General features: G+C 40.9%; 1 protein-coding gene across 1 annotated transcript; it reads left to right on the top strand.

The window, feature by feature from the left end:
- Positions 1-625: 625 nt before the first annotated feature.
- LOC118422323 (arginyl-tRNA--protein transferase 1-like) lies at positions 626-10,962 on the top strand. Its single transcript, XM_035829842.1, has 13 exons — positions 626-740; positions 1,360-1,423; positions 2,033-2,095; positions 2,463-2,548; positions 2,981-3,244; positions 3,621-3,718; positions 4,374-4,460; positions 4,863-4,991; positions 5,374-5,406; positions 5,555-5,736; positions 7,946-8,045; positions 8,742-8,859; positions 10,352-10,962. Exons 1-13 carry the CDS (start codon positions 650-652, stop codon positions 10,525-10,527), a joined length of 1,491 nt encoding a protein of 496 aa, XP_035685735.1. The 5' UTR covers positions 626-649; the 3' UTR covers positions 10,528-10,962.
- Positions 10,963-12,795: the final 1,833 nt, after the last annotated feature.

The following is a 12,795-nucleotide window of genomic DNA, read 5'->3' on the forward strand; positions in this document are numbered from 1 at the left end:
TTGTGATGGTAAACCGACCAAAGGGGGAGGGGGGTAAAAATTAGAGATTTGTTGTAGAATTCCGATGATTTTATTATTGCAATGTTTTACAATATGTAGCTTTCTAAACTTTGCAAGCAGGCTTTGTTGTGGTTCATTTGATGACTTTGAAAGAAAAAAAAAAGATGTTGGCAGCTGTGAATGAGGACCTTTCACGTTACAGGAACTGAAAGTGAAACTTGCCCTTGATCCATGAGGAACAAAAATTTGCAAATTTTTTAGGTGACTGTGCCGACCTGATACCAAAGGTCCAGATAGAAAGGTAAAACGATAATGATATGATGAAGAGCTGAACCATAACTAGTACATGCATGTATGCCATCTACATAGTACATAATTAAATTTGTATTTAACTTTACTTTGATCTAATCAATGGTCTAACAACGAGTTTCCAACTCCAGTAAGTGCTTTCACAGAATGAGATCCAGCTGTGCAGGTCAAAGGTCAAGGCCCAGCAGACTTCAGTAAAAACGTGTATAATTTACCAATTGTCTGAGCTAAGCTTTGTCATCAGTCTGAGGTTCGACCTTTTTACCTCAATACCAGGTGACTACTGTTACAACCTACAGACAACCTCTAAGTCTAAGCTACAGCTGTGCATTAAAACAAGATGTCCGGCCGGAGTATCGTGGAGTGGTTTGCGGAACACGAGGCGTACCGCTGCGGCTATTGCGGGACCGCCGACACCAACTTTTCCCACGGTAGGTACTGATGATGATGGTGATGGTACTGTAGTATGATTTCAGGGGACTGGATAACTTAACTTAAGATTTGTTTGACTGTAACGACTTGTCTTTTCAGTGATTTCGAAAAACATGTTCAATAAATCAAATGACCATAGATTCATTCATGATCGATGCCTTGAAAGTTGAAAAAAAAAGACATGACTCAACACTTTTGAATTGAAGTGACCATTTATTTTCATAGTGTGATCTGCCCTAGGATAATCTCCATCAGCAAAATTTTTACCTGTGGCATAAGACTTTATAAAAAGCCAAGCAGGGTCCAACGCTACCATAACCATGGGAGTTAGATACTGATTTCGATACTGTCTTATGTCGTTTTGTATGTAACGTTACTTTGTTTGTCATGAAGTCCAGGAAGATTAGTGGCCTGCCATATTAGGGCATGTCACTATTAAAAAATGGATTTTCAAATAAAGTCTCAACGTCTCTTATGTCACCGATAAATCTGGTTGGAGATTAGTTCTCGGGATGTATTACTTAAGGTCTGTATTTCTTACTAGTTATAAAGCCATAGGTTGTTGACCTATAAGTTACTGACCTGTAGGTTATTGACCCCACCTGTTCTATGTTCCAGGAATGTGGGCCCACACCATGACCTGTCAGGACTACCAGGACTTGATTGACAGGGGCTGGAGAAGGTCTGCACCAATCACAGCCCAGTATTCTGGGATTAAGATTTTTAAATAATTGCATATATTGTAAATGCCTTTAAGTTCGAGGGGATTTATTTTCATATTAGGGAGAAAACAGGATGAAAGTCAAAATGTAATTTGCTGTACAAAAATTTGAGTTAGTACATGTAATACCCAAACTTTTCTACTGTTCAACTCTACATAATCCAAGTAATGAACAATCTACTGCTTCTGTGCAGATAGAGCATGATTATGACTCAGTGAGCAGTGGATCATAAGTTGCAGGAAGTCTATGGCACCCCTTGTCTCTGTTAAGTCTTTATAACTATGTAAAGCCCCCAGACTTAATTTATTCCTCTTGCAAACAAGTCTAATTCTGTGTCCACTAAGACTCTTACTTTGTCTAGTGAGACCGAGTATCTGGGTGACTCAATATATGTTTTCCAAGGTTTAATGTTAAACTTAGGCATTTGTGTTCAAGAAAACTGGTCTTATACATTACTGTCTGATAATCAAAAAAGTTGGTTACAACAAATTTCTCTCATGCTTCTAATGTATAGCCCTTTTATTAGGTAGTTTCTGATTGTCATAACTTTTATACTGTATGTCTTCCAGAAGTGGGAAGTATGTGTACAAACCAACCATGAACCAGACATGCTGTCCACAGTACACTATCAAGTGAGTCACCCCAGAGTTATCAATTTTTTCATCAGGACTGTCAGGGTTACATGTCCATAAAAGTTAGATGTGAACTGGTGCAATGGCCTAGTGGGTTTTTGGGAGGTCATGAATTTGATCTGCAGCCCAGTCAAACCAAAGAGTTTGAAAATGGTACATACTGCTTACTCTGCTTAGCACTCAGCATTTGGGAAAGAGTATGGAAGTTGAACACACATCAATACCAGTGGACTAGCCCCCTGCTGTAGTGATTGCACAAAGTTGTGTGGCCCAGGGCAACTGAAATGGAGATGGATCCCTATGCACCATCAGGTGAATCAATGTTGTCTGTGTGTCTTAAGTTAAGATGTCATGTTCTGTTCTTCAGGTGTGCAGCTCTCCAGTTCCGCCCCAGTCGCTCCCAGAAGAAGGTGGTCAAGAAGGTGGCCAAACTCCTGGTCAATCCCCCAACAGGTTAGTCGATATGAGAGATCATAGTCATAGTCGAGGGCATCATCAGATGTCAGCACGGGATGCAAACTGGATCCTCCTACTCCACTGCCCCCTGTTAATGATTTTAATCAAGTTGGTTAAACGGTTTTTCGATCATTGTGGGAACGGCACCTCATATTTCAATATAGATATCTGACACTAGCGAAAGTTACATTGATGTAAGAACTTTGTTTATCTGTACACTTTCATGTTGAATTTGCAATAAAAGATCATAATGAACAAAATTCCAACAGTAGACCCTACCGGGTATTCAAAACTAGTTATTTGGGCAAAAACAAGGGATGGGCAGTACAACGAAGTATTTTACAATGTCATAAAATTTACACATAAAAAGTTTTCAAATTGATACTTCTGACAGGTGCTGCTGACACACTATTCCCTTTACTTCATCAGGCAGTAAATCTGGGGAGCTAGGTGGTCCTGACTCCCAGGGACCCAGCATGGTAGAAGACGTCCCTGACAGACAGCCTTCAAACGTCGACGTCCCCCAAGTGTCGTCAGGTGTGACACAGGTGTCTACTGGTGCACAACAGGCACCAGCAGGTGCAACACAGGTCAAGGACTCAGGGTCAAAGGTTGAAGGTGGAGGTCAAGCAGATGTGAAGGCAGGCAGAGCTTCGTGTGAACCATCGTCAAGCAGCAAAGTACCACGCCCAGGTATCATCTAACTCAATATATTTTCTACAGTCTTTTTTTACTATTTTTTGCAAAATAAACATTTTAATGAATACTACAAAATAAGGTCCCTTAAAGTTGCAATTTTATGCCACAGTGCGTTTTGAAGCCATCATACTTAATTAAACAGTTTTTAGAAAATGACGCAGTTCAGCCTATGGCTGCATTGTTCTCTCTGAAATTTTGTTCTCTCTGAAATTTTGTTCTCTCTGAAATTTTTATTTTTAAACTATTCAATACATTTATTCATTTATTCACTCAAAGCCGGGATTCGAACTTCTTGATCAAGAGGCAGGGTTGCTAATAACCACTGCACTACACACACTCTTAGCCTACAAATGCGCATCTTTACTCCCAGGTAAAGGTCCGGACCCCACCAAGCCTCCTTGTAAGAAAGCAAAGCTGTTAAGGAAACAACGGAAGCAGGAGAAGGAAACCTCAAGACAAGCAGCAGAGGTGAGGAGCTTGTCATTTTTTTTCCTGGCTTTCTTGTCTTCCATGTCTGACTCATGTCTGACTCATTTCTCCCATTTCTCCCATACCTGCCAAATAGTTTGTGCAAAGTGTATTTTCCCAGTAGATAATGTAAATAAATTGTTTGTTTGTTTTAACCTTTATTTATTAATGAAAGCTCAAATCGCCTGCAGGCCGCTTTTCATTGAGGTCATGAGGGGAGAGGCAAGGGTCAGACAAATTATAACTGTATCTCCGAGAGACTGTTATATAGAGATACAGTTTGCATCATTTAAAGTTCTTACAAGTCTATGATATACAGAATATGCAATGTATAGGTGGCATCAAATGGCTGAGTGGCTATGCCCTTGGATAACACACTTTATACAACTTTCCTTACTCCACTCAGACCTAAAAAAATGGGTACCTGACTTCAGTTGGGAGGTAAAAGTCTGTGAAAGGAGAGAATAAATGGGTTCTGCCTCCCAATACCTGCCCTAGACCCAGTGGGTGACAACCTGCTGCCCTCACAGCCTCAAAAAGGCTATGGGTCGACTTTTCTTACAATGTACGAACTGTCATGTAGTAGCATGTCCACCACCTATGTATAAATGTTTCAATCTTTTTTATTTCATTATTTCATTCTTGAACCCCACAGAGCCTGCCATGGAAAAAGGAACAGAAAGAAGACACTCAGAAATCTATAGAAGACTATCTTAAAGATGAAGCCTTCTCAAGGTTGGAGGTCAGTGTCTCTTTGTCTCAGTGTCTTTTCTACATACTTTTGATATGTAAAAGTTAAATGTACACTTTTAGGAAATAGTCAAGATGTTTGACTTACAACTTGGCACACTTTAGAATTTGATAGATAAGTTTTCCAGTCATATTGTGCATCTCAAAAGATGATCTGTTCAAATACCTTATGTCATCATCTAACTACGATATACTGGAAAAACTCTGTAAGCTCGTCCACGCATGTTTTAGGAAGAGAGAAGAAGCATGTAAACTGTAGTATATGTATAGCTTTCCAATTATTTACTTTCTATGTACCAAACTGACTGCATTTAGCCCCAATGGGGCATGAATATGCAATAAACTTCATCATCATCATCATTGTATTTAAGAGTAGAATTGATCCCTCCCACAGTTGAGGCTTGTTCGGAGTGAACCCAAAAGCGAGGAGTTCAGCAGAACGAGGATGGAATCTTACGAGCTGTACAAGAAGTACCAGATAGCCATACACAAGGATGAACCCGACAAGTGCACCATGAAGCAGGTAACTGTTGTTGGATGACAATATTTGAACGATTTCACACAACAAAGTTTGCTACTTTGCTTTCGAGACCCATGCTGTCCATTTTTCAACCTGGCAAGGTTGCACACACCGATGTCATTAGTGTGCCATGACTTCTGTTGTATAGTAACTGTAATTTTGGAGATGGTGCTGTTCCAACCATTGGTGCCTGTATCGCCGGATTCAGCAAACTAAGTTGTTATACAGAAGCCCAAGTTTAGCATACAGATCTAGAGTAGCTGGTCATGTTGGTGTTTTGTTTTATGCTAATTATTTGTGCATATCTTCTCAGTCTGTATTTCAAGAACTGTAACAAGAAAATGCCATAAAGGTTTCTATTATATCCTATCTCCCTGTGTTTCAGTGGACCAGGTTTTTAGTGGATTCCCCGCTTCAGGTAAGACACAGAAGAATGCTCATCTGTTTACTAGTATTTGATATCGATTTCTGTCATTTACTTATTAACGTTTGGAACATATTCCAAACTCCTTGAAGGAGATGAAGAAAGTCTAAGACAATATGTTCCATTATGGACCCCCTTGTAGGAAGAGCACAAGCCTGGCACCCCAGCCTGTGGGAATGGTTCGTTCCACCAGCAGTACTGGTTGGATGGGAAGCTGATAGCTGTCGGGGTGTTGGACGTCCTGCCGAACTGTGTGTCATCCGTGTACCTGTACTACGATCCTGACTACTACTACCTTTCACTCGGAACATACTCGGCACTCAGGTAAACCTCCACCCAACCTTACTAGCCTGGTATCCAGCCATATTACAGCTCTCGAGTCCATTATAAATGATATAGCCTGAGAGGACAGAAGAGACTCGGGAGCTATAATAATACAGCTGGATACTGAGGCTAAAAAACTTACACTAGACCAGGGTTGTAGCCAGCCAGAAATCATTTTCCGTCCCCTCGATTTTGAATGGCTTTGGCGCAGCGTTCCTAGGGGGTCCGGAGGCATGCTCCCATTTTTTTTTAAATATAGACCCTCTGAAACGCTATTCCTTCCTTTCTAAGGGTTAAATTTTTCTCACAGAGGACAGAATGGGCAAAATTTTTTTCTGTCCTAAGCTGCAAAATTCCGTCAAAGAACGGAAGGATGGGTGCTGGCTACATTTTTTTTTTTGGTACACTGACAACATGCAGTGTCGCCAAAACTGCATGTTGTCAGGGGTCTACCGAAAGTGCGAAAAGGAACGAAGTATGCAGCAAACTAAAATAAAATCAATGAGAATATAAGGAACTGGTACTGCGGGCGTTAGAAGCCTATGAAACGTGTTTTATTTTACTCAGAATTTGGTAATATCAAATTTTACGGGGCTGTTTTAGGCTGTTGTGTTTGTGTGGCTAAATTATTCTCTGAAGATCAGCGAAATACAAGGAAACAGAACTGAGATAAGAAAGTAAGGACTAAAATTCAGTTACTGGTGGGTGATGGATGAATATCGATTAATATACATTTTCAGAATGAGGCAAGATTGTAGCGTTGTTGTTGTATTTGGGTGGCTTCTGTTCTCCCAAGATCAAAGATAGGAGCGCCGCATGCAAATGACCTGCGATTGTTTACGTCTAATAGAAGTCCGGTCAGGAAGGATATGCTAATAAACTGCTGCCCCACGAGCATGACAGCTCCCTTCAACAGGACCCACACCATGGTTTTCTGGAGACTGGAGACATATCTTCTTGCTCATTCACGACAAAAGAAAAGCTGTGAAAGGATAGATATGTATACATTGTACCAAGGAGTTTTCTTCACGTTGTACCATGAAATTAATTTAATCATTTTGCGGGAAGAAATGGCCAACGTGAGGAATTTGTGCAAAGGATATTGGGAAACTACGGAGAGATCTGGCGGGCGACTCACGTCTCCCGTGCGGGTTCGGCAGAAAAATTCTTTGGAACCAGGCCTCGAATAGAAATCAACGCGGTGTCCCGATTGCCCGGGGCCACTTATAATTTAGGTCGGGACCACTAGAAAACGACTTTGTGACATTTTTGGGACCGTAGAAAAATAACCTACACCAGAATGTCAACCCGTCAAACGTTTTTCTAGCGCGCTACTCAGCGGCTTTCAACACCCCCCCCTCCCCCCCCAATTTGATCTGTGACAGCCCGCGTGGGAACCCGGGACGCACTGATTCGTGACTCCGCCCATCGCCTTTGATTTGTATTTAGCTATTTCCACGCGTGCACTTTCCCACCGGTTCGCCGTTGAACCATTGGAGCTCCAGGAATTTCGTGGAACAAGTCACAAAATACAAAAATAAAGTCCGTTTCAAATGCATTTGCCGATCACAGTACCGTTACCTTATATTCCCATCGATTTTATTTCACTTTGCTTCATACTTCGTTCCTTTTCGCACTTTCGGTACTTTCCTTTTCGTTCCTTTTCGTTCATATCCAATCCTTTCGTTCCTTTTCGTTCCTTTTCGCACTTTCGGTACTTTCCTTTTCGTTCCTTTTCGTTCCTTTTCGCACTTTCGGTACTTTCCTTTTCGTTCCTTTTCGTTCCTTTTCGTTCCTTTTCGCTCCTTTTCGCTCCTTTTCGTTCCTTTTCGCTCCTTTTCGTTCCTTTTCGCTTCTTTTCGTTCCTTTTCGCACTTTCGGTACACCGGTTGTCAGTGTACCAAAAAAATGTATCTGCACTACGATTCTGTAGGCACATAATCGACACTCGGGTAACTCTCCTTTCAGCCTTACATCATTCTGAAACTACAATTCTGGACATTTTGAGTGACATCCTTCACTCTTCTTCAGCGTTACTAATAGAAATGCTGAATAAGAGTGATGGATGTCACTTGAAATGTCCAGGAAATCTCTGGATATTATCCAGTATGTGTAGAGATTGAATATTGTTTATCTGAATGTCTAACCTTCATAAAAATACATGTAGATACCTTTAAAAGTAAAGGTCCTGACTCTTTCCTGTCTCCAGGGAGATTGCCCTCACCAGACAGCTGCATGAGTCAGCACCCAGGCTGGAGTATTACTACATGGGCTTCTACATCCACACCTGTCCCAAGATGAAGTATAAGGTAAGGCTTCTACATCCATACCTGTGCCAAGATGAAGTATAAGGTAATAATGTGCCATATCTTGTTTATTCCTTAAATCTTACTTATATGTATCACGGGTCTGTCTCCAGCTTTAGATGTATCTCTGTCCCACTCATCGTTTGGAAGTCCATTTTGTCACAATGCAAGTTTTACTAATAAATTTTCATCAATTTCATGTTTAAGCAGATGGGGTGATTTTTTTTTTTCATACCTAAAATCAAATTTCTGTCCCATGACAATATAGCCCAGCCCTGCATTATACTAATCTCATTATCAGGCAGCCTGGCTGATTTTTAGTAAATAGTGAATACATGTATGTCACTCACTCACACACACACACTCACTATCCAGTTTAACGTCTGTTTTTCCCCATCCCATTCTTGCTGTGCATCTAGATTTACTCCTGGGCCCCAATTGGGAAGTGTTGTTCTAAGCTGGACACCCGGAACTGAGTTGTTCTTGTTGCTAGGGTAACTACGACCTGTCAGAGACAGACACACATATGCACTAACACACAAACACAGACACCCAGAGGAGCTCAAAACAGAATTTCATTCACACATTTACACACAGAGACAGACACACTCACACACACACATTTTTCCCTTGATGATAAATGTAAACTTGTTGTTCTACTTGCCGTGGTAACTGTAAACATGTTGTTGTCGTTGCCAGGGTAACTACGACCCATCGTTCCTGGCGTGCCCCGAGGTCTACTCCTGGGTCCCCATTCAGAAGTGTCGTCCTAAACTGGACGCCAGTAACTACGCCAGACTGGAGGACCCTGGGAAAGGTACGTATGTAGACCCTCCCTTGCACATTGGGCAGCAAGCCTTCTCCATTCAGGGTTAGCCATCTTCAAAAACCCCTAAGTACTCCACAACACGACCTGTTACAAACATTTCTCACCGTATGGGCCCCCATTTTGAATAGTGTCCAGAGATGTTCGGTACCAGTCAGAAGTGCTCCCGGAATCTTCTGAAGCATTCGTGGTCATGTTCGGTGTTGTTTCGGCTATAAACGGGACACTCAGAAGATTCCCGGGAGCACTACCGACTGGTAACGAACATCTCCAGACGTTATTAAAAATTGTCGTAGCTATGGGAAGGACTTTGATGTTAACTAAGTAACTGATGATGAAGAAACTGTTACTGCATTCAATACTATGTTTTTACTAGCCTCTACCAGGCTTCGTGGATCGGTGGTCTAATTGTAGAAATTGGACAAATAGAGCCTATAGTACGCTAAGGAAGTTAGCCGGCCAGAAGAGTACAATTCCTCACCACGAAGACTGTGCGGGATCGCCATGTTCTTTGAAGTCCACTAATCGCTATCTAATAGGTGCGAAGTGGTTTATTGCTTTCCGACTCGCCCGTGACGGGTCTTGACTTCTCACGGGGACCGGCAAAACATTTTGTTTTCAAGCCATCCCGTTCTGCATCAAACGTTTGTTTCGTCATAAGCCCTCTGGTCGGCCATTGCATCCCAAAATGAGTCCTTTTTGCCTCCAAACTTCACCAAAAAGGTACAGCTTGGCCACACTCAACAGGGAAAAAATGCGATCTCTTTTCGCGACCGATTGCTGCAGATTGACCGCACAGGAATTTACCTATAGTGTAAACTGTTATCATGTTACATTGCATCGCAAAATTAACCTCACTCTAGCCTACATTGTTTCAAAAGCATTTATATTTTAGCAAAAAATGCCGTCCAAAACATCATTTTTGCCTCGTTTTGTTGTCGATCCCAGTTTGACCTTGTCCCAAACTGAGCTGTTTCGCACTGGGCGCTGGCCGATTTATGACTTAAATTATCTCCAGCGCTGAGCTACTTCCTTTGTACAAATAACGGGGGGATTAATTTTATGTTGTTTGTTCATAGCGACCCCGCACAGGCTTCGTGGTGAGGATAATGATTCTACCGATCCACGGAGCCTGGTAGAGGCTATGTCTTTTCAGCTGATGAGAACAGAGACGTTGACATGGACCGTGTTCTTGTACTGGAGTGGGAAGGACTTTAACTTGCAGTAAGTAACTGATACGCCAAAAAATAGTGTCTCAAGCAACTGGATATGGTTTTGGAAACTGTCAGATGTTTCAACTACTATCCAGTAGTTTTCGTCAGTGACACTGAAAACTACTAGATAGTAGTTGAAACATCTGACCGTTATCAAAACCATATCCAGTCGCTTGAGTAACTATTTCTTGGTGTATCTTATTGCCTGGATGTGTAACCTACATCGACATAAGTAACTGATGATGTATTTAATACTATATTTTTTCCAGTTGATGAGAACGGGAACATTGACGTGGACCGCGTCCTGGTGCTGTACGAGCAGCAGCTCATGCCGTATGCGATCTACCGGGCGCTAACGGGTGGCAGCGACGAGGATGACGTCAGGTTGTACGCCACGCTCGCTGGAAGGACGTGTGCAGAAAGGATCATCCTCTTCAGGAATTAGAGAAACATGTACAAAACTTTATCTTACAGCAGAGCTAAGACAATGAAGCTTAGACATCCACATGATAAAATGCACAATATAGATAGCTTTACTGCACAACAATTGTACGGGGTACAAAGTATGGCATCTACATAACTACAGTTCTATAACTTAACGCTTATCTAACTAATACAGAAGTTGTAGTATGGGATAGGTTTCTTACAGTCATTGGTCATTGCTGTGTCCCAAGTGCCGGAAAGTTCCATACGTAGCCCCCCTTTTCTGTTGAGGGTGTGATTGTATATTCTCTCATATATAGCTTCTCTAACTCCCCATTCAAACCAGCGGGCTTCGCGGTCTAGGATGTCGGTGGATCCAAATTGTCTTCAGCTTGATTTTGCCTTATTTTTCTTTGGTATCCAAATTGTCTTCTATCTGAATTGTCTAACAACATTTCCTATTCATCATCATCATCATCTTTCATCCTATTTCATTTCCTATTGGACATCTGAAATTGTCTTCATTCATAATAAGTTAGAGTATAAAAGACCTGTTTCTTTCAGATCACTTCAGTGTCACTGACGAAGGATAGTGGATTCTATCCGAAACGTCTGACCGTTTCCCAAACCATATCCAGTTGCTTGAGTAACTACTTTTTGGTGTATCTTATTACCTGGATGTCTAACCTACATCGACGAACTAGAACATACATTGTACATTTTTTTAGCCTCTCCTTTAGCTGTCTACCTATGACTAAGACTAAGTGACTGCTACTTTTCTGAGAGAAGACCCAAGTACATACTTACATGTACCAACATGTGTCTTTGCAAGCAAACTTTACAATCATTAAGAAACCTTGGCGATCAAATCTTATTGTTCAGTTGTTTTTGCCTCAGGTTATGCGCCATGCTCACTGGAAGGAAATGCACAGAAAGGATCACTCTCTTCAGGAATTAGAGAAACATGAAAGATTTACTTATGTTACAGTTAGGCCACACCAAGTAAATTTTATGGATGATATCCGCACGTTCATTAATTTTCGCCTGATTTCAGAAAAAGAAACAAGAATTTTTTTCTTCGTCAGGGAAGGCCTAATAGATGAAAATGGGTAAAGGTTGCGTTGTAACCTAATCATTGAATGTAGAATTGACACTAGAGACTCTGTAGCAACTATGGAAGCTATCAGTGTAGTTGCCAACATGGTTAATGATACCAGTCGACCACACTAGTGTCACTTTAAGTTTAACTACGTACACTGGTGCACTTCTTAAATACAGTAATGAATGCCTTGTTGGCTGTGATGCCATATTTTGTCACTTCAACTTAGTTCAAGTTTTGTTACAACGTCTATTTTGAAAATTTGCCATCTTGTTTTTTTTACCCATCTTGTTTTTTTTTCGCCCTATCTCATTATTTTTGCAGTCTGCAGAGGATGTCATCCATAAAATTTACGTGCTATGGCCTTACGTCAAATACATAAGACTATGTTACAGACATTCATCTATGGAGCTAGTTGGTCTGCTTATAGCAACAAAGAAATCGTATTAAGCAAATCTGAAAGCCAGTAGGGAAACTTGTGCATGAGATTTTTTTCACAGATTTCCACAATACAAACATATATATAGTTAAAAACATGGTTTGCTACGCAAAAGTATGTGACAGTGTTATACAGTCACTGAATAATTGTAAATATTACATATTAGACACCTACAATGTATTGATCTTCACTCGTTGACTCTGAAAGTGAGAATCTATACTACATAGTTTGTGTGAATATGTTACATCAGTTTTATTGGAATGATTATCAAGTTCATTTTGTATTTGCAGGATCTCCCTTGTAGAAAATTAAGCTAAGACTGACATGATTTTGTTCTTAGGCTGACAGGATTTTGTTGTGTTGATCATGACACCCTCCCATTCTACTATAGGCTACAGCGTTTATCAGAGTGCAGACGGTTTGTTTAATGAGACGTTGCTCTTGAGTTTGTCTGTGCCAGCATTGCAATGTGGTGAGAATAAATTCTTCTGATAGCGTCTTCAGTATTTCAACAAATCACAAGTTACTATTTATAACTGTTGCCATTATCATTGTATTATCACTACTTTAATTGCCTTTAGATTTCACAGGGATTTAATTTTGCAGTGGGGAGAAAATGGAGTGTTTTGGGTGGTTTAAGTTTGCAGTTGAAACGTTGGGGTAGACAGGCAGAAGACAGTTTCTCATTTTTGAATTGGTTTCAAGTTCACGGTGAAAACTGCGAACATTAAGCCACTGCGAAAATTCCAGCA

The sequence above is a fragment of the Branchiostoma floridae genome, chromosome 9 (assembly GCF_000003815.2).
Source record: "Branchiostoma floridae strain S238N-H82 chromosome 9, Bfl_VNyyK, whole genome shotgun sequence".
Taxonomy (NCBI): domain Eukaryota; kingdom Metazoa; phylum Chordata; class Leptocardii; order Amphioxiformes; family Branchiostomatidae; genus Branchiostoma; species Branchiostoma floridae.

What these genes read in the sequence shown, in the direction of transcription:
- LOC118422323 (XM_035829842.1), top strand. Translation starts at nt 650, where the DNA reads ATGTCCGGCCGGAGTATCGTGGAGTGGTTTGCGGAACACGAGGCGTAC. An exon ending in CAGCAAAGTACCACGCCCAG is followed by an intron (nt 3,245 to 3,620) that starts GTATCATCTAAC and finishes CTTTACTCCCAG; the next exon opens with GTAAAGGTCCGGACCCCACC. An exon ending in ACAAGTGCACCATGAAGCAG is followed by an intron (nt 4,992 to 5,373) that starts GTAACTGTTGTT and finishes CCTGTGTTTCAG; the next exon opens with TGGACCAGGTTTTTAGTGGA.